Source organism: Crassostrea angulata, chromosome 1 (assembly GCF_025612915.1).
Source record: "Crassostrea angulata isolate pt1a10 chromosome 1, ASM2561291v2, whole genome shotgun sequence".
Classification (NCBI taxonomy): domain Eukaryota; kingdom Metazoa; phylum Mollusca; class Bivalvia; order Ostreida; family Ostreidae; genus Magallana; species Magallana angulata.
In genome coordinates, this window is record NC_069111.1 from 13,265,220 (window position 1) to 13,287,127 (window position 21,908).

At 32.5% G+C, this 21,908-nt stretch overlaps 1 protein-coding gene across 1 annotated transcript; it reads right to left on the reverse strand.

Annotated features, from left to right (window-relative positions):
* Positions 1 to 1,718: 1,718 nt before the first annotated feature.
* LOC128156335 (zinc metalloproteinase nas-36-like) lies at positions 1,719 to 18,027 on the reverse strand. The gene is made up of 21 exons (XM_052818435.1): positions 17,672 to 18,027; positions 14,212 to 14,319; positions 13,891 to 14,095; positions 13,617 to 13,773; positions 13,426 to 13,501; positions 13,120 to 13,326; positions 12,807 to 12,948; positions 12,412 to 12,552; positions 12,182 to 12,282; positions 11,930 to 12,069; positions 11,605 to 11,726; positions 11,146 to 11,302; positions 10,926 to 11,014; positions 10,599 to 10,803; positions 10,337 to 10,471; positions 10,128 to 10,193; positions 7,502 to 7,536; positions 6,419 to 6,549; positions 3,823 to 3,914; positions 2,695 to 2,834; positions 1,719 to 1,894 (listed from the first exon to the last, which is right to left on the reverse strand). The coding sequence occupies exons 1-21, from the start codon at positions 17,834 to 17,836 to the stop codon at positions 1,719 to 1,721; spliced, it is 2,790 nt and encodes a 929-aa protein (XP_052674395.1). The 5' UTR covers positions 17,837 to 18,027.
* Between the last annotated feature and the right edge of the window lie 3,881 nt (positions 18,028 to 21,908).

The following is a 21,908-nucleotide window of genomic DNA, read 5'->3' on the forward strand; positions in this document are numbered from 1 at the left end:
TTCTTGTGCTAGGCAAACATGAATGCTTTTGTGCATACAAACAATCTTTTGTCTATCATCCCTGAAAGTTTGAAATCGATATCATTTGTGGTTTATGAGAACACTCTTGAACAAACCAACGCCCTAAAAATCCTTAAAATGTCAATATCTCAAGAACGGAAATGACGTCATCAACCAAAAACATTTCCGATAAGGTTCAGAACATAGGTAGTAAGATCTGAAAATTTTGTGCAAATCAGTCAAACCATTTTTGAGATATCGCATGCATAAAAAGTGTTAAGAAAAAAAAAGAAGAAGAAGAAAAAGAATCTGAAGAATAACAATAAGGTCTTCCGTTGGAAATGGAAGACCTTAATTATGTTTATTTTTCAAGTATAAAATAGTTTTCTTTAGAAATTGAATGAATAATAAAAATTTGAATGTTGTAAGTCAAGTTATAAAAGAGATACAGAGGTAAGAATTCATTTTAAGTAAATAAAGTTCATTCTTATATTTGTTTATGAATAATGTTAAGTAAGAAATTACCATTTCTTTGAAAAAATGTCATAGCAAACAAGATCGACCAACTCAATGTGTTCATAAATAATATTGTCAATACTAAAAGTGACATTTGACTAAAAACTTATACCAATTAACACATACGTAAACAATAACAAGATTCAAGCTTTGCTTACAGAACAATAAATATCAAACTCTGTAATTTGAGTGAAACTAAATATTTGACTTTAAAATTTTGACAAGTCAATAAAAATATCAATATTAACCATTCTTATCATAAAAATCGAAAAATAAAATTTAAAATTTTGAGCTCAAATCTTGTCTAACTCCCTTTAGGAAAAGGTGAGGTATTAGAAAACATGTGGTATAATATCCCAATTAGATTACATTTTGTTACTTATACATGTAAATATTTTAATTTTAAAAAATTTGCATTTTTTTATTTTTTTTGCACATCCTGAAAGGTGAGTATCTGATTTGTTAATCATCAAGCCTGGTTCAAATCTACTGCAGCTTTCATAAATAAGTTATACACACCTCTTTATCCCTGATAGTCTGAGCTGCCTGTAAATAAACTTTTTTCAACCTCTGTCCCATTTTCCTTATCTGTTCATTTTCTTTGCTGAGTTTTGCAATGGCATTGCAGTGATTTTGGCAAGGGGCTTGCTGTACTAAGTTTTTACCTACATAAAAAAGAGAAGGAAATAAAATTAATGAAAATTTTTTTTAAACAAAACTTGAATTTCTTCCATTTAGTCAAAATACACCATCATTGGAGAAGAATCTTGTGTAGTCTGGTAATACATTCATTACAAGGAAAAGTTTCACACATTGTCAAATATTTCATATTTTTAACTATTGAATATTTACAAAGTTGAGTACAATTTACCAATTACATACAGAGAAATACAGAATTTTTGAAAATTGTGATCAAAACTGATCAAATACAAAAAAAAAAATTTAATTTTTTTAAAAACTACATGTATATACTGTATACGATATTTTTCGGGCAAATTGTAGCTTGTGTTTTAAGCTTCCATTTTTTTTAAACTGATTAATTCACAGCCATTTGTAATGGAAAAAATTAAAAGGAAATGTTTCTTATATTTCTGCAAGGCAGTTGGTTTTGATAGGATTACTGCAAACCTACAAACCTTTAACAAATGTAAATAATTTTATTATTTTTAAGTACAATCACGAGAAGAAATATCACAAAAGTCTTATGATGACTTCATTTTTACACTACAAAGTCTGTAGAATCCAGGAGGTTCCAATGACTTCACAAACTGGGACCCTACCAGGGCTTTGTCCTGGACCCACCGGGAGCCGAAAGGCAATCCCCAGACCCCCTGCCTAAAACTGGCGCCCCTTATGATTTCAAATCCTGGATTCACCTCTGAGACCACATTAAATCAGAACAGATGAATCTTTATTTATTAAAACTCATAGTAATCACAAAATTAATAATTGATAACTGAATGTGAATAAAAGTTGGTATGCCATAGATAGTTCTCATGCAAAGTAAGATAACTCATGTGAAAATTTTCAACTTAGATGCCATGTATAATGTCATTATTTTATGAGTGAATATCTCAAGCGACTGTGTCGTGCGCGGCCAGCACGCTAGGTTCTGTTTGTTATCGAAAGCAAGATTTTTGTCTTGCCTAGATAGCCGAGTTGGGAGCGCGGTGGCCGCTTACTGCTAGGAGAATGGGTTCCAGAGATTGTGAGTTCAAGCCTCGGTCAGGGCGGAAGGTGGAGCTCCAACAAAAGTGAATCTCTCTGTGCTAACATAAAGTCTTTTCAACTGATTGAAAAACTTTAACAGTAATATCAACAAAAAATCTTTCAATCTGAGATTGCTCAGTTTGATCAATTCTATATAGGCTTGTTTTAATGTTTTAAGTTTGTACTGGGCCACCTTTTTAAAAGGCATTAGGCATGGTGTGATCGGAAGGAATTAATTTGTATACTGTAGATTCCTAATCAAACACAAGAACTGAATATCGTGAAAAATCGCGAGAAGCACCCATCGCAGATTTTAAGATCTCACTTTTATGTTCTAAGAGTTGAGAATTTTAAGAAATTAGAATAAAAGTTTCGCATTCTGGATTTTATAATCTGGCATTTTGATACAAAACAGTGGGATCGCAGAATTAGGTACTCGCATAAAATAAGGAATCTCCAGTATTTTACCTTTGTGTCGCATCCATTGTGGAGGAGCTTCCCCTGACCATTCATCACTGCCATCACAACAGTCACAGATTCCGTCATTCACTCGGCTGCTGGGCAGACTGACAGCTTTCTGATTGGGTAGCTGATTGGTGCAGTAGAATCTGTGTCAGTAAGTGTTACAAAATGAGTTATATCCTTAACATGAACTCCAAGACCCTTGGCCTACTTTAAGAAGTTTTTAATTTTGAGTTTTGATGACGAAGATTTTAAGGAATTTGTGGTTATTAAAACTATAAAACAAGGTATCTTACATTTAATATTATTCATAAATTTGACAATTTTGGTAGAGGATTGTCCATAACCATGAACTCACTTCATCTTTTAAAATAAAATTATTGAGGTAATTTTTAAGAATTCAGTTTTGATCGTATGTTCATAAGGTCAACAGAGCCCTACATTAACACCAGAAACCAAGATCCTACACATGTATTTCATGTATTATGATTTGCCCACTTTTGCTAGGGCTTAGTTTTCTTACATTGTACTAAAAAGGAAGATATTTGAAGAGTTAATGTAAATTCAGTACATAAGATTAAACGATCCCTATCTTAACACCAAAACTCCTGGTCTGGAGACCATGAATTATGTAATTTTTAAGAAATAAACAGCAATTTAAAAAGTTCACCGTGATATGAAGTTGGTTGGTCACATGATCAAATCCTGTGAAGCCCAAAGGGCTTCTCAGTAGATTTGATCACGTACCAACCAATTTCATATCCCGGTGAACTTTTTAAAATTGCTGTTTATAACTTAATATATTTACGTTTGAAAAAGACAAATCGTTCAGAACTGTTATAATTACCGAGATTTTATGTTTACAATAATCTAAGCGACAAGCGATAAGCACATGCTATGAACATTGTGACGTCACAAAAAAGTTCATACAGAATTGAACATTTTCGCTATTCTATAGGTTCATCCAAATTTTGTTAAATAAATATGTTTGAAGAAGCTGAAATTTTACAAGCAAAATCACAGCAACAAAACAATTCATGTCGCAAAAAAAAATTACACTGACAAGCAATTAATGATTTTTTGATTCAATAAAGTAATTATATACAAGTTTACTGTAAAACAAATTACATGTACCTTCCTCTGGGACAAGCGGCAGTGCCTGGTTCATCACTCGAATCTTCACAGTCACAATAATTGTCATTAAGCCAGGAAAATGGAATGAGTTTCTACAAAATATCAAGGTAATGCTTTATTTGAATAACAATCAATAGGAAGCAAAAATATATGATACAAATGAGTTATGTAGCAAACTGATTCAAACATGTTGAAATAAGATCTGATCAGAAAAAATTTACTTTATATTGGCAGGTGGCATATTATGTGCATTGTAAGCTAGGCCATTATACATGTACTGTCACATATAAAACAGATACCTGAATAAAGGTAGAAATACAAATTAGGTCAAATATGCTCGAGCATGACTAAAATATCTGTCAACAACCCCATAAAGATCTTGAAAGACTGAAATACTTTGTAAAAAAGATTAACTAGCTGTGCACTTAATTGAAGTTACTATCTGAATTCTAGCTCTCATCTTGTTGATCTACTTGTTCCTATTGGTTAAATATTATTACAGATATAAAATTTCACAGTGTGTAAATTGTAAATCAGTGTACATTTATGATTTACTGGTATTACCGTGCTATATCACTTGGATCAAATGACTCACATCATTGGATTTTTAATTCAACCAAATAAAGAATCTTTACTTCAATAAAAAAAAATGACTAACGGGTAATTGATTTACATATCTACTTTAAATCAAGTACTGGTACTTGCACCACTGTTCAGTAAATAAATCTTCATCTGAAACTTACAGGGTTGGCCGGGAAATACCAGTGCTGGGAATTACCGGTGGTAAATACCGGTATTTCCCGTCCCGGTAATTACTACTGTTTTCCACTAAACTGGGAAATACTAGCTGGGAAATACAAATTTATAATCTTTATTTGTTTAGTTTGTTCAATGTAAAACTTCTATGTTTATGATAAAAGATATTAACGGTAAGCATCAAAAACCAATTTATTATACTTCCCCATTTCACTGTCAGTTTATAAATCTTAAATTCACCAGATCACCTATTCCAAAAGATTTCTATAGCTGCTAATGTACAAATTTTAGTCCAGTTTTTTTAAACTTCAAGTTTTGTGTTTTACAGATTTATAATTCAAAGCACAAAATAAACTGTTATAATTAGTGTAGGTGTTGCAAGTAAAAATTTAATAATCACACATGTTGTTTTAATAAATAATTACACTTGAAAGTTTTGTGCTCCTGTTTTGGGGAGATACATACTATGAGTGGGTTAATTGGCTTCTTCTTAGGTGTGTTGCATACTGAGGTAGTGACACAGTCACACTTTATTTTTCACAATTTTCTTGCCCCATTTTCATATTCACCAAATAAACAGAAAATGGAACCTTTGATATCATGTTTATGATAACTGTGTAGATGCACCTATACCTGATTAAAGCCTTAAAAACAAATTACAATGGTATATGAATGAACCATGTTTTGAGTATTCATAAGAGATAACCAATGCATTACTGACCAGTCAAAACTTGTTAAAATCAAAGAACATTATAAAATGTCATTGCTGACAAGGTGTACTATTGTCTACATCCCTACAGATTTAATTAAGACTAATGTCTTAAGTATGAAGTACTATAATATGTAGTTGTACTTTATTTCCCAGTATTTCCCTGGAAATACCAGTAATTCCCAGGAATTACCAGTATTTCCCACCGTCCTGGGAAATATGAGTATTTCCCGCTTTTTTGCCAACCCTGGAAACTTATCATATACCGGGTACTCATGAGAGTTAACTTGCATTTGTATTACATGTATTACTCATGCAGTCTGATGAAAATCATATTTAATCCACTGCAGTAGAAAAAAGATATAGTGTTAGTAGATGCAAGTACTTTATATCACTCCATCCTCCTATATATTTCTTGAAAGACTTTTAGGTAATGTTTTTCACATATACAAACAAATTCAAGCCTAGTGCCACCTCCAATACTGATCAAGTATTAAATAGTTACAGTTAAAGTTAAACAACACTAAGTACATGTATTAACACGCCCTGCTCTAATGATTTTAAAATAAGGTTCAATGAAGATAACCTTTTTGATAAATGATCCCCCCTCCCCACACACACACACACACACTGAAATCTGGATAGAGGTGAAACAATCCTTTGCAACATTTACATGTACAGTATGTAAATAGAGAATGATCAATTATCATTTTTTCACATAATTATGCAGCTTAAAATAAAGTTTATACTACATACATGTATATTTCAAACTGCATTAGAAAAAACAATTTGTCTTGATCAGTATCAATATTCGACTAATTTAAATAAAGTAACAAAGTATTCCTAGCAGTAGCATAATAGGCTTATACATGTACATGTATATTAAAGATAAACAATTATGACTCCTGGCTTCTTTCTTACATAAAGAACTCATCAAACAATTTATATATCATATAGTCCTAAAGATACATTACATCATTATACATTAAATGTTAGTAAAAAAGGTTCTTAAAGTGTAAAATAGTAATGTTATTTCCCTTTATATGAATATATTATATATGCATCATTTTCTCTTTATTGGTACAACAGGCTAAATCAAGTACATGTAAATAATGACATGATTATTTTTACCTTAGTTTCTAAGCACCTGAACATCTCCTTCTTTTTAACGTGAACAGCTTTATATAAATGAGCATCATCATCATGGACACCTATTGGTTTGTCAACCTTATTATTGTTTGACTTCTCCAATTCAATAGCCACTGAGTCTTCATCATTAAAATTTTCTATCACATTTTCTAAACCTGGGTCTTCATTTTTTAAATGGGACACTTGGACTGCCTTATTCTGTGTGTGAAACAAAGCCTCCAAAGAAAAGAACTGGAATGTCAAAAATATCACAGCCGCAATCACAATCAAGACTAAGACTCTTGGTCGCTTCCATATTTTCTGCATTCTTCTCCCTTTTTCATTTCAACTATACCTTTAAAAAAATAATAAAATTACTAAAACAAGCAAAATCACGGCAACTAAACAACTCATGTCGCAAGAAAAAATTACACTGATAAGCAATTAATGATTTTTTGATGTAAAGAAAAGGGTGAAGTTTGAAAAGGAGACCATTATTATTATTATGTTACAAACATAATCACAACTATGTAGACTTAAACTGTTTCAAAATTAATGTTCGATTTGTACCACTATTACTGAGCTTAAGGGTAGTTAAAATTCCAGCTAGTGAATCTATCACATTCTTTCCCTGGTCATCAAACTATCACATGTAGTTAATGCTTGGTGGAGTGTAGCAGTTTTGAGTCTATTAAACAAACAATTACAGCCCTAAAATTAAATTAAAATGTTTTTGTTGGGTTTCTTTGCAGTTGCCTACCAACCCATTTGAATGGCATCTGGCCATTCTACAAGTATCTAACCACTGATTCTGAAAATTGTAAATCAGCAACTACAAACAAAATATTTTTGTTTTAGAGTTTAGCCCGACTGATTTAAAAGTAGTTGTATAGGCATTAATTAATTTCTGTTAAGTTTGTTTGTCTAAAAAAAAAATGAAAACAAGTATGTAATAATTTCTTGACTTTACTTGTCAGTAATTAACTTAAGATACCATAAAGGCATGGTGCAAATATTTGCAGCTGTACAACTGAGCCACCGTTTATCGATTTTTTGACCTGTTGGCATCGTGGCAAGTTGACATACCGTGTGTAGCTTGTATGTAAGATGGCAATAGATATCTGATACGTTGACAGTAGATGCATTTTGGATTAAAGGTGAGTTGCTAACCATGGGAAGAGGAGTCTTTGGGGGCCAAATTAGCAAAAAAATTGGACACCTGTTGGATGGGGGCTACACCTGTATACATAGAAGACAAGCTGTGTATAATCATGGTAATCAATGTCTGCTGCCTTCACTCGAACGGTTAAACCGTATAAAATATCATTTTTACTTGCCTTGGTTGTCTTAATTTGAAAACTGAGATGAACTATAATTAAGGATACTCAAGCATTAATTTTTCGTTTCACAATATTTACAGGTTGTCGTTTTCAATGGGCGCTGCCATATTGTTATTTAAGAATATAAGTATTTCGATCCCGATTTAAAAAAGTTTGTACAGCTGTGAATATCTATCATTTTAATAGACATCATTAAAAAATCAAACCGTTTAGAATAAGCTGTAATAATCATAAAACAATATTCAATTGCAGCTACATGCAAGTTAAGTACACGTACATATGATTAAAATAAATATTAATTTTATTACATAGTGCTTAACTCAGCAGCTGGTCAACATTCATGTACTCAGCAGAATGTGTATTGGGTTGCGTTCCTTTACGGGATCAATGGTAAATTCTAAACATTAATTCTACAATATTTCGTCGTAAAAAAGCATATCTTATATCAGAGTAAATATTCTTATTTTATAAAACACAACACCAACTGCTTAATTATTATCTGTTCATACGATTATGACCAAAGAGTTTTTTTTTTCAAAGTAACCATTTGCAGGGCTTTAATTCTTTCAAGAACGATTGATTGAGTATAAATATGTGCAGATCAGTGTATTGCTTGATATTTTCTCAATACTTTTGAATTTTTTTTGTACATTGCACATACTCCTGAGCTTCAAATAAGAAAATACATCTTCAAATCGGCTTCAGACATCACCCAAACACTGATAGCATTGAGAGACAAAAGTGACGTCAAGTTTGTAGAACAACCGGACAACACGTTCGACCACAGACGCCTGAACCTACAAATATTTCTTTAATTATTCCCTGTATTATTAATAACATTGTTTTTATGATAAAAAAAAAAGAAGGAACTTTCCTATCGTCAGGCGCCCTTACGCGTGCGCTCGACATTTCCCGTAACTGCATAGCTTTGTAATATTGCGTAAATTATATAGCCGATTTGTTAATTTATTCTTGCATATTCTATGGCTTCAAACTTTAAAACAGATGACAGAAACGCCTTAAAGTTAAAACGGATTTATTTATTCAAAAGAAAAAAAATACAAACAAATAACAAAATAAATATCAAGTATTTACAATCGAAAAATCAATAACGTATGATAAAAATGGCATTTAAAAGAGAGGTAGAGGAATCCCGAAAAACAATGACGGGTGTACGATACACAATACCTTAATTGTACTAGTAATATAAATGTTTGACGATTCCCCACCTCCCAAAATCAACTCTTTACCAAGTCATTTAGCTAGCGCGGGAAAATGCACTACTACATAGCAACAACATAGTTTTAATCCCCCAAAAATTTAACAACTACGCCATATGAATCGGGAATTAAATTATGAATAGGGTTATTGTACAGATGTACAAGAATCCCTTTGAATTACATTCCTTTTAAAATGTTATTTTCATTGTAAAAGTCCTCTACCTCCTTATGTGCAATTATGCAATTTTCATACATGAGGTATTGCATACAAAATAAACCTTCAGATTCAAGTTGAGCAAAATAAATGTCTACATTGTATTCAATATCAACGTCAAAAATTGCTATTCTGTGAATTTTCGAAATTTTTAATAAAAATTGAAAATAAAGAACATGTGTATATTCATTGCGAAAAGTAAATAATTATGGTCATCAGCTGCACGTTATTTCTACTCTATAAAACTATGAGGCAGATTAGCTGTGTTTTTTTGCATGATTTTGGTTTTATGACTATGATGAAAAAAATAAATAAGATGAGAGATGAGATGAAATGTGGAAAAAATGTTAACAAATGAATTCAATTTGGTTTTACCAATACCTGTAGGCGCAAGAGATTAAGCAAGAAAATTTATAATTTTTTAACTTTTTTTTTCTTTAGATTGAAAAATGATAACAGTTGACATGTTTTCTAAAAACATAAAACCTAATGTCTGTAAAAACTTCTCACAAATGGATGTTTTGTTAAACAATAAAACACTAAAGAATATTTACAATTTACACGAACACAAAGTAAACATATATTAATGGAATTCTAATGATCAAATATGCTCAAAATGACTTTTTTCCGCTCTGCTCCACTAATCCTCTTTTCACGCGTGCGATACAGAGAAATCACCAGTTACTCTGGCGGTGGTTGAATAGCTTTTCGTGACATGCGCATCGCAGTGATGACGTAGCTGTGACGATCGAAACCGGAAGTAAAGAAATGATGCCTGCATTCTACATGACTAGATGATCTAGGCGAAATACTCGGAATATCACAGATATTGACTTCTGGGGTACTTGAAGCGGGAAACCTGCCTGCTTCATTTGATGATTAAGCATCCATTATAATAATATTCCTTTGAGTCCTATCTTTTGGTTATTGGAACACACGTGTCCTCCTCAATTTTGTAATTAGCACAACATGTACCAAAACAATCGTACGTCTCTGTATATGTCCTGTGAAAGTAAATTAAACATATTTTCAAAATATAAAATCTATGTCTATTATTCACCCATTTTATTTTAATTTAGAGTTGTAAAAAAGACATTGTCATTCATTTTATGGCACTATGATTTTTCTGAGATCATGATTGACTTACGTTGTACAAATATCCATGGATAGCGGGCTGCAGAGTTGTTTTTTCTCTACCACGCGGGTACATTTATTGGATATCTTGTCTTTGTCACATGGTTCCTGACCACATGCTTTCACTTCCGATCCATGCGTCTTACCCCTATCATACAAAACAAAACAAAATATGAATACCAGTACTAGAAATGAAAAGGTTGCATTGTTTTTAAAATTATGATGAAAAATTATCAGGGACGTAAGAAATCAACATGAATCGTTCAGACACTTACCCACAAAGCTGTGGATCTTCACAAGTTCTCTCCCTTGTCTGCACTCCACATCCTCCACAGGTGGCGCTGCATGCGCTCCAGGAAGACCAGGATGTCCAGCCAACAGCGTCATTGAGGATGCTGCTAGTGGAAGACTGTGGATTGTTGCTAGCAGTAACCGAATGCATCGAACTGGAGGAGGATGGTGTGAATGTTGTGGTTTTTCCTATTCAAAATCAAATATTAAGTTCTCAAAAACTCACCATGATTTCAAAATTAAAAGGTCATGGAACTTAACATAGAAAAAGTCGGTTTTTCTATGCGATGGTAAAGGTTTTGTTTTCTTACCAACACAGAGTTGACCATCAAAGTAGAAGTTATCGGCACAGTAATATTCGGATCGCGGACAAAGTGCAGGCCTTGACTTCTTCACAATCCTGTGAAATGATAGGAAGAAAAGGTTATAATGTATAAAATTTCATTAAAAGTAGAAAGAGAAAGTTCACCATTGAAACTCTGAGAGAGAGAGAGAGAGAGAGAGAGAGAGAGAGAGAGAGAGGTGTCTTACGTTTCTGTTTTGCAGTCAGGTGCCCATGTGTACCAGGTTTTACACGCAACTTCCTCTTCCTGTTCCCACACCTGTTCGCACGGCTCGTTGACCAGACGGGAGCACGGCATATAAGTCTTAGTTTGTTCACTGCTAGGACCAAATCCACCGCAATACTCTACAGAGAAAAAATTGTTACTGTTAAGCAAAATTCAAATAAAAATAAATTTAAATGCATCAGAATGTACACGTAGAATAGTTAATGTTATTATCAATATTTTATTTTATTTCATTATAGTATGTAGAATTCTACATTTTTTGTAGTTATTTTACGATAAAAAAAAAAATGAAAAAAAAAATGAAAATTTAAAAAAAATGAGCAAGATTTTTGGTTAGATAATTATTACAACGTTAAAATATTTTAACACTGAATTAAATGAACAAAACGCATATCAAGATAAAGTTTTGATAGACAGTTACCTGAAACTATCTCGGCTTCGAATCCTCTTTTCCCATCTCCAAATGCACGCATCAAAACTAACATTTGATTTCCTTCAGACAAGATGGGCGATGCTTTATCATTTTTATTGAAGCAACAGAATCTGTAAAAAGAGTGTTATTTTAGATAAATATTCAGCAAAGAATATGAATTATACCAATTTTTTAAGGGTCTTTTTTTCAAAATTTCCTCTAAAATCAACATTAAGAGGGGAATTTTCAAGTCGCGGTCACCACTTATTATTAATTCATCTTTAATAATGACGTGATAATTTTTTTTAATTCATTAAACTGTAAATGTCAATACCTTGCCCCGGGATTGGCCAAATTGTGATAGTAGCGAGTTTCAACATAGTCCCTACATTTTACATTAGGGTCATCGGTACAGTTGTAATACATCATAAAATCTCCCTTGAATTTCAGTTTGATCTGTTTATTTTGCTCAGTCTGAAAAAAAATAAAATCTTTAAATATATTGCTTTTTCAACAACAAAAAAAGATTCATAAGACGAATCAAAACACAAATCAAACAATATTGAGCACTTAGTAATAGTCTTACTTTGAAGAGCCATGACAGTTTGGTTCCTTTCCTGTAATCACTTGTGGCATAAGCTGATATCTTGACGGGTTTGTCCGAAACGAAAATTTCCCCACTTTTTGCTGTTTTGTTAAAAAAAGAGAAAAAAAAGAACATGTAATTCACTAACACTCTAATATTGGCATGACGTTAAACGGTAAAGGATTTTTTTAAAAAAGTGATATCATCCAGAGTGAATTACATTGTATTACCTGCACTGTGTGGATGTAGCTGAACTTCCTCGCAGTAGTCTCCCCCTAGACCATCCGCGCAGCGACATCTAGAACAGTTCTTAGGATCCTGATAGCCATCGTGGAGACAAGGTTTGGCCAGAAGTGTAGGGTCACACACATCTATAGATAAACATAACGAAATATATAACAATCTGTTTTTAGTTATGAAATGAGACAAATGAACGCACTTGTAATCTTTTACTATGTGAGTTTAGGCTAGTTTAAAGATATACCAAGTGGCATTATGAATGACTCTTACGTGAAATACAACACTTAAGTTTGAATTTTTTAAGTTATAAATTTAAACAATAACTGAATATACATAAAAATAGTTTAATTTTATTTAAAGTACTTAAAAGAAGTTTCTTTCTTACCACGACAGTATGCCAAGTTGGCAAGTTTGGCATCATAGAAAGAGAATTCTTGTCGCTGACCAAGTGCACGTTGGAGTCGGACATCCCTGGCAATAAGGGTCGGCTGGACATACGTACCACCACCCTGTACTGCCGCAAAGGCCTATGGTGAAATAACATGCCTTATTAGCAGAATATAACACAAGATGTTGATGAACATTTCTATCGTATGTCAGAAATTTGACCCAGTTATTTTGATCAAAGGCCAAAAAGCCATCAAAGCATGCATTATAATATTGTTTTCAATGTTAAAGGTCGGAAGTGAATAACTTACAGTGGCGGAATAATGCATTATTGAGCTGACATCGTAGCTGACATTTTTCGTATCCACATACTGCCAGCTGCTCTTGTAGAAATTGTATAACCTTCCTTCCTCTATGGCATTCTTATCAACGTTGACATGGCTGTCTCTATCGGGCCGAGATTGCTCGTGCCAAAAGCCGATGACATGGCCAAGTTCATGGAGCAGGGACCCTTCATTCTATTTTTTAAAAAAAAAAATACCAAAATTTATTATAATGTCAACGTTGGTTTAACCAGATTTTGAATGCGATTCCACAATTATTAAAGTGATACTTACAACCATACAGTTGGGTGCCGCTGATAATGCTTGTACGCCATTATGAGATTCCCGCCTTCCAATGTATGACCAACAGCTGAAACCAGATCTATATACATTACAATATTCATTAATTATTACAGTTTTATCCATAAGTTTAATCTTTTTATATATTTCTAAGATTAGTTTGTTTGTGTGTAATGGTTTCTTACCCCATGTCTTTGGTGAAATTGATGGTCACGTTGTTTTGGTTTTCCAGTTGGTATGTCTTGTTCAAAAGGAGGTGGTAATCTATCTTTTTGAATTTGATGCATGTAAGTTCCTCTAAGGTACTGATGGATTTCAAGATGCTGTTTTCCTCCATTTTATCTATAATTAAAGGCAAATTACAGTTTTTAAAAAATAAAACCAAGCAATAAAGTGAATTTAAAACTCTTGTTCCGAACGGCTAGAAATTCGTAAAGATGCTTAGATTTTTCCACTTACTGTACTCATCTGGATGGAAGGTAAACCAGATAGGAAGTTTCCAGAGGAGTACCGTATTAGCGTGTAACTTCCTCTTTTGTCGGCGTTTTCCCATTTCTACTACTTCCAATGCCTGTTTTGGTTGTAAGATGATGTCCCCCTCGAAAATGTACGGAGCTGTTCTCAGAGTTGAAGCTGTTGCATTTACCTTGTTATTGTTCTTTTTCTGCAATGCAAATTATCAAACCGCTATTAATTTTTTTTGTTAGTCAAGCCGTTTTCTCTTCGATTGAATATTTTTTAAAAATGAACGCGCAAAAAATCAGGTTCTTAAATGCATACTCTGTCAAACTTCTCTTCCATTTCTTTTTCAAGTTCGGAAAGAAGAGCCATGATTCGGAGTTTGGCATCCAGAGGTTGGCCATCGTTGATCTCGAGAGGGTCAAAGGGCTGAAAAAACAAAATGGAGGTTTGTAGAGGTGTTGGAACTTTGCAAGTCTATATCAATGCAATTAATTTCATAACAAACAACTCTGTTTCTTTTTCTAATCAAACGGATATTTTTGCTCCAAATAGGTCTAGGTTTATTTGTTTTTTTACGCGTAAGTTATTTCAAAGAGAAAACACATATATACACAAATAATGTTGAGATGTAATATTTGATTATCGTCTGTCGATGTGATTAAAGAAAGTGTTGCTTCAGGGGGCAAGTTGAATTTGTTATCTTCTTATAAATCAGATATGAAACTGTCTGTCTGACAATATATATTTCATTTTATTCAAATCGATTTTCAATGTCACATTTTCCAACGATGAAAGAGTTGAACTACATATTACGTATTTTTTTATGTTTATTTATCATATCACTAACTTCAAAGCGTTCTGTTTTGATATCCTTTCCTACCGTAAAGTTTTCGATATTCATCGATGTTGTCTAATAAAAAAGAAGATTCGACATCCTGTATTTTAACTGTTTTCTAGCTAAAGACCAAAAAAAAAAAAAAAATACCAAAAATATGTAAAATGCATTACTTGGTATTTTCCATGAATCATATATGAACACCTATTTATCAGAGGAAATTTTTAAAATCATTTTTTACACTCTTTTAAGTATTGAAATTTTCCTTGTAAGTTTTTGAAATGAGTTTTGAAGCATTATGAACATATTTGACCATCTGTTGAAATGTAAGCGAGATAAAAATAACTGATTACACACCCGATAGTGTTATCGGATAAATCAAATTCACGCGCCTTGTTACGGTTCACGGGTTGGGTATTGTAGTTTCCACATTCTTTTGTTGATTCACAAATCTGATATGAAGCCTTAAGGGGATCTACTAAACGGATTCGCCGCCCCGTTCGATGGTCATCGTTCAGAGTGGAGAGACAGGATTAGAGAAGACCTCAAAATAACGACCTAATGGCGTTTTCATGTAAATACAATCAACGCCTTTCTAACGCATTTTTTGTTTAAAAGTAAAATTTCTGATTCAAAAACTATTATCCTTTGACTATACTAGGCATACTTTCAGATAAAACATTTTAAATCGATCTTGGTTGTACAAAATTTCCAGGAGGGGTGGGTACTTTTGCTGTTGTTCTTAAAAAGATTCGTGCAGATAGAGTTATCATAGAGGACTTTTCAGAACCATGAATCACTTTGCTTTATATACTGATTTCGAAATTATTAGCCGTATAAGCTTGATTTATGGTGATCATGGTTTTGATTTTTGTACAAGGAATCGATCATCGTCAACGTTTTGTATTCTATTTACACTCGAAGATCATCTCTTTCTAGCACACGAACTGGCGTACAATGATTCATAAATGTATTATATATCAAAATGTGGCGATCATGGAATTGATGAATTGTAATTCCATTTTTACACATACTTTCAACCTAAATAAAACCAAATCACTACTGTAATAGAGTAAAAGAGTTCCTGCTTTTTTCGTTTGGAATTCCAGCTTAAACTTATTTGAACAAATGGGTAAGAGCGACTGTAGGCCATTCATGCCCCATTGTATATTCTCCCTTTTTTTACAATCCTGTATGGCGTCCCCGTTAAGATAAAAGCTCTCTATTCTCTTTGATGCGCTCATCAACAGGCCAGAAGGAATTTTTTTTAAAGATTTTATTTCAGATGAAAATGTCATTTTATTTCAATTTTAGTTTAGTTTTTATTTAAATGTTTAAGGGCAAATGTATTCGGCGAAAACAAGGTTTGGGGTCGAACACTATAATATCTAGTGCTCGGGGGAAATAAAGTTGCATGTGAACATTCCTGTGGAAACTACTTTGTAAAACTTTGCCTAACACTGTGCTTAAGAAATTCACATGCGGGATTTTTCGACGAAAAACAGGAAAAGTATTGAAATCTAGTAATTCACGCGTTATCAATCAAGTGAAAGGTAGTGGTTAGTGATAACAAAAAATTGGGACTAATATTAAATTTGATTCACTGTGAAGATTGCTAGTATTTGAAAAAAATTATCATATACCTCTTGCACATTTCAGTCTTTAAAAGGATGAAAAGTACAATCAAGTGTGCATTACATAGATTTATGGAAATGAATTCAACATTCTGTACAAAATTTAAGTTAGTAACAAGAGTTTCTTTTTTAATATACGATAACACACAGGTTAAATGACTTTTTTGACAGTTTGGTGTACTTTTATTCTACACATTTGCAGACGTTGATGATAAATTTACTCGCGGTCTCTTTCACGACATACTCTTTTTAAAGATATTAAAATTTGTCAAACTGGGTTCGCTCTATTAGAATGCTTTTTAATGCTACATATATTTCTAAAGACTGCTTTTGGGGCATCTTTGTGAGCATTGTAGATTAAAGGGGATGTACAAAAATAAGATAACTTTTTTTTCTCACTTAATCTTGTCGCTGGACGATAATCTAATTAAGCCTTACAAACCATCCATCTAAAAACGTGTGAATAATTGGACTACTTAATGTGAATTACAAGCAAAAGAGATCATAAACAAGAATTATAATAAGGTTATTCACATTTTAAAAATTCCCTAAATTGTTTTCATTTATTTTCACCATAATGCATGTAGTTATGAGTTGGAATAATATCAGCCACTTTTTTTATCCAAGCAAGAATCGTTAGTGTTTTAGGCGTTGCCTTTTCATAGAGCCATCGAAATTAATTTTTTTCATAAAAAATGACAGAAATGATATATTTTTGAGAGACAAAAAATAGAATATTTAATTCCTTTTATGCAACAATGATATTTTGAGTGATTTGACGTCTTACGAGGGACATGCAATAACGCAGTTTACAGTTCTTAGGGATTGTTTGTCTTCGTCCGGCTATAAAGGGGACCCTTAGCTCTGTCCATCTCGACAAGGGAGTACTCTGTGCTAAACCCCGCGTCAAGGACTGACATAAACGCCTGTCCCAGGGCCTGATTAACGATACTCGCTAAGCCAGAGTTTTTACACCATAATATGCATGTAAAAAGCGATAATCCTATTTTAGGACAACTTTTGCAAGACATCGACCAGTTATTCTGCCCGAAATTTTAGTAATTTTCACGGATTTAAATTTTTATATGTTCAAAAGGTAAGACAATAATCGCAGGTAACAACCTCTGTAAACGAATTAGTTTTGTTGTGTTATTTTAGAATTTCCCTTTTCACTAAATCTGCATAAAAATTGGGTTATCTGACAGATGATATTTCAAGTGGTTAACTGGAGTGAAACAATTAAAACGAGCCAAAAGATAATATTTTTCGGTTTTCCTAGCGCTGCGATGAAATTAAGAGTCCGTCTTACCTCTGAAGATTCGGAAGATTCCAATGGTATAAAAGTCTCACTGAGTCGCTCCATAGAGATATCCACTGGCATCCCATTGCACGTCCTTATCCAAATAGCGATAAACAGTCCAGTATAAATTATACAATGTATGGTATGCTGCAAAGACCGTGTCGAACCAATCATGGTTAGCGTTGTCGAAAAGCGAGTTACAAACTAAAGGTAAATGAAAGCAAATGCGTGCAGTAACGATATATCGCGAAAACGGCTAAGAGAAACTAAAGCAAAGGTTAACTAAAGTATACAACATAAGTTTATGTTTATGAAAGTCCGTTCACTGTCGCTGATGCTTTAGGCACCCCTTGTTCCGATCCGTTGCGAGTTTTATCTTATATCTACCTCCTAGTGTTAGTCAAAGTCGGAAGTCGTGTTCGTGCGATTTCAACTTTTACCTTTTGTTTATTATCGACTCATAACGCAGGCATTTGATTACCTATTTCATTGATAGCTCGTTCAAATTTGTTTTGTCATTTTTTTCCCGAAATCTCCACCCCTTCTCCTAATCTGACCAGTAAGAGCGATGAATTTTGAAGACAGCCAGATGCATCACTTATGAAAGTTGTTCTAGATCGCTGAACACATCGATGAATGAATTTTATTTAATATATAGGGGAAATTACCGTTACTTGCTGTCATGAGCAGAAAGCTAATATAGTATAAGTGTACTTTAAAGATAACGTATTGTTTAGGATGCAATAAACTCCGGTCGACTTCATTTACATGTTTAAGTAATGAACAGATGTTCGATTCAGCTCTCACTAGATTGATTTAGGCGTTAGCCATAGTAGATTCGTACATGAGTTAGTTAGCATATCTTGACCGCACAGATTCTGGAAGCATTTTGTCATTGCGGTTTATGTGCTTGTAGAATGAAATTTTTAATGTAAATATTTTGACTACATACATCCATTTTTTTCTTCATCACTGTTTTTCACACCAGGTGTTTGTATATCTCTAAGTTAATTGACATGCTTCATAAAATCGCACGTGCTTTCTTGATTTATATTTTTGCGACTTTTGCTAAGGCAGCATCTTTTATAATTGATCTATTAAATTAAAAAGAATATTTTTGAATGAATTCGCAACTTTATTACAATATATATTTGAAATACCATAGAATACTCTCAAAAGCCTTGACAATTTGCATGTTATGTAAGTCAAGATGTGGTGCGCTAGGGTGAAACATCACATTGCGAAAGGTCGGCAATGAAATTGTAGGACACAGCTTCACAGAATTTGAATTTTAAATTCATTATAAAAGAAAAGAAATATGCATTTTTGGAATGTTAGTTATAATTTGTGCTTATAAATAAAAAAATCTTGTTTACAAAAAAAAATGTGGGAGAGAGAAAGAAATTACATTTGTTACACTGTAGTCATCATTCACATCTATCTTCGAACTACACAAGAAATAGAATTTTACTTTATTCTAGATTTTCCAATATTCTTAACATAATCAGCTCTCAACTCTAAATTTATTCCTTACTAGACAATGATAAACAACGATTAACGAAAATATATTTAAACAGTCCATTTTCCTGTCTACGCAAAAACAAATGAAATTGTATCTTTATTGCATTTAGTCATACGCAAGTTTTACGGCAAATTGCTATAATTATTTCTATTTTATCAAAATAATTATTGTCTCGCATATGAAAATGGCAGGTGCCACATATATAGCATAATTCTAATTATGAACAGAAGAACCTAATTTTATCAACACTAAAGGTATGCTGTCTATTCCTGTCGTCTGTTCTTGTAAATAGTGCTCAAAAGGATATTAAATGTATCTGAAATAAACAAACTTGAAGCACGGCTACTTCTCACTGAGCAGAAATCATTAACTTTTGGAGACTCGGTGGTCATCAAATTACCAGTCAGATTTATTGTAAAGTTCAGATAAAAGGTTTTTTTTTAATTCAGTGAAAAACTCCAAGCATAAAAGCTTTAAAATTTGAATATTTTACTACATTTATAAACAGAACTGTTCTTCTAAAGGAGATTAAAATATGGATGGTCAACAATTCATCCAACAGAACTACCTACAAAATTTAGACAATGCATATAGCCATAAAATGTCATTTAGTAAAGAAATATTTTAGCATTATTTATAGAATTTATTCTCAAAGATATCAATACAGTTTAAAATGGCAACCACCATCGAGGCCTCTTGTATTGATGATGAACAGAAAGATTATTTTAAAAAATATTTCAGAATAGGACTTCTTTATTTTTGTTGAATGCTATATGAATTGATAAAAATCACGGTTAAAAACCTATTTTCTGAACAAATTGCCTACATAAGCAAATCATTTGTTTCCATTCTTCGTGATCTACAAAGTTTGTTTTCTCTCTCTCTCTCCCAAAATTCGACGGCGCTATCATTATCATATAATGTATGTGTCAGCAGGCAAATGCACTTTTGACTGTAATTTTTCTCTTATCACAAAGAAATCTATAAATTTCACAACAAAAACCATGCTTATTGTATATACATGTGTACTTTTACTAAAATTAAGCAAGCAAGAAATTCATATCCATATGATTTTTTTTAAATCTAGTCCAATTTTTGTAAGAGTAGTCCCTCTTATATGAAATGGCATTATGAAATAATAATTGGCTTTTGTGTATCAGATTTTACTCTGAAGTATTTACATTTGAACTGGATGTCAAAATCGTATTGAGATTTGCTACTTTAAAAGCTATTTACATTTTTTTCAGTTTTTTGTCTGTGATAACACTACGAATCGATTTTGTATTAAAAGTCCAATACATTCAAATGACGTATCGTTTGTGTGCAAACGGGTTTGGAAATCACATAAATTTGTCAATATTCTAATGATTAATCGTCAATCGTACAAGTGCTAAACATTATTTAAACATAAGTAATCATTCTTTAAATATAATGAGGTGATAATTTCGGTCGGAGGGTGGTTTTTATTGACCAAAGGAGCCATGTGGCTCAAATGCATATGATACATACAATTAACAGGAGAATTGCAGAGGATTCTTTGTTGTTTATTATTATTTATTTATTCTCCTCAGGCTTTATAGGATCACGCCCCGACCAAAATTATTACCTCATAATATTCAAAGAATTATTACTTGTTACTTTTATCAAAACAACCACTTCACATTACGTTTATGCCGGCAAAAAATCTCCAAAAAGTTTTTCTAGACGACAATGTTATTATCAAAGTATTTTGCAATCACAATAGATGAAAATTAAATTAAGTATACATTGACAAATTTCATCGTGATCACGTATGTTAGAAAAACTTATTCTATGTAATGATAATTTTTTCTTAATAAGTCTGAGGTGTCCTTAGGTTCACATTGTATTACGGTATAATACCGTAGTGGCCTTAATATATTTCATTATGACATTTTCGCGTAAGACTTGCATTATGGCAATGCGCTTTTTGTCGTCCAAAATGCAAATATCAGTAATAAGTATAAAGAACCGACCTAGTTTTGCATCGTCCTTAAATTTATTTTTATATATACTAGTAACCTGGATTATTTATGCATCTTAATTTATTTATTTTTTGCACTTTTTACGCACAGGCTATTTGTTCATCAATCTTAATTGTAGAGATGAGTGGGAGAACATGTTTTCTTAACAAAACTGTTTATTTAAGATTTAAAAAAAGAAACTCCCATGCAGGGCGTTAAAAAACAAGTTTGAATGAACACAGAAATTTTAGAAATGCAAATAAACACTCGTGATAATTCAAATTTTCAGTGAATTGTAGCGCATTAGTCAATCTTTCGGTAAATGATTATGGTTACAAGGATGAAAGGACCAGTTAAAGGATTTTGTGTAGAAGTAGACGTGATATTGTTTATTATGATTATTCAAGAAAAACGGAAATCGGGGTTTATAAATTAATTATCGTCGGATTACGAGGGGCGTTACTTTGTTGTTGACGTCATAGTATAGGCGGACGCGGTATTTATTCAAATCTCAATAGCACTCCATTGGTCCGAGTAGATTTTAAAAATGCATATTTAGATAAATGTTACGTTTTTTGGAGAGAGAGAAAAAAAACCGCTTCACTAACAGGAAATTGTAACTATCCATGTTTAATTTCATCCCAACTGAGTCAACAATTGACTTTAACTTTAATTCTTTAATATTTGATTAGTAATTTACTAATTGATATAAATTCACCACGACAATTTCATCATATAGTTC

Bases quoted from the DNA above. Each gene is read 5' to 3' on its own strand.
- LOC128156335 (XM_052818435.1), bottom strand. From the start codon at position 17,836: ATGATTGGTTCGACACGGTCTTTGCAGCATACCATACATTGTATAATT. The intron at 12,949-13,119 runs GTAAGTTATTCA...ATTTCACCATAG, and splicing joins TAATGCATTATTCCGCCACT to GCCTTTGCGGCAGTACAGGG. The intron at 2,835-3,822 runs GTACATGTAATT...TTACTGACACAG, and splicing joins GCCGCTTGTCCCAGAGGAAG to ATTCTACTGCACCAATCAGC.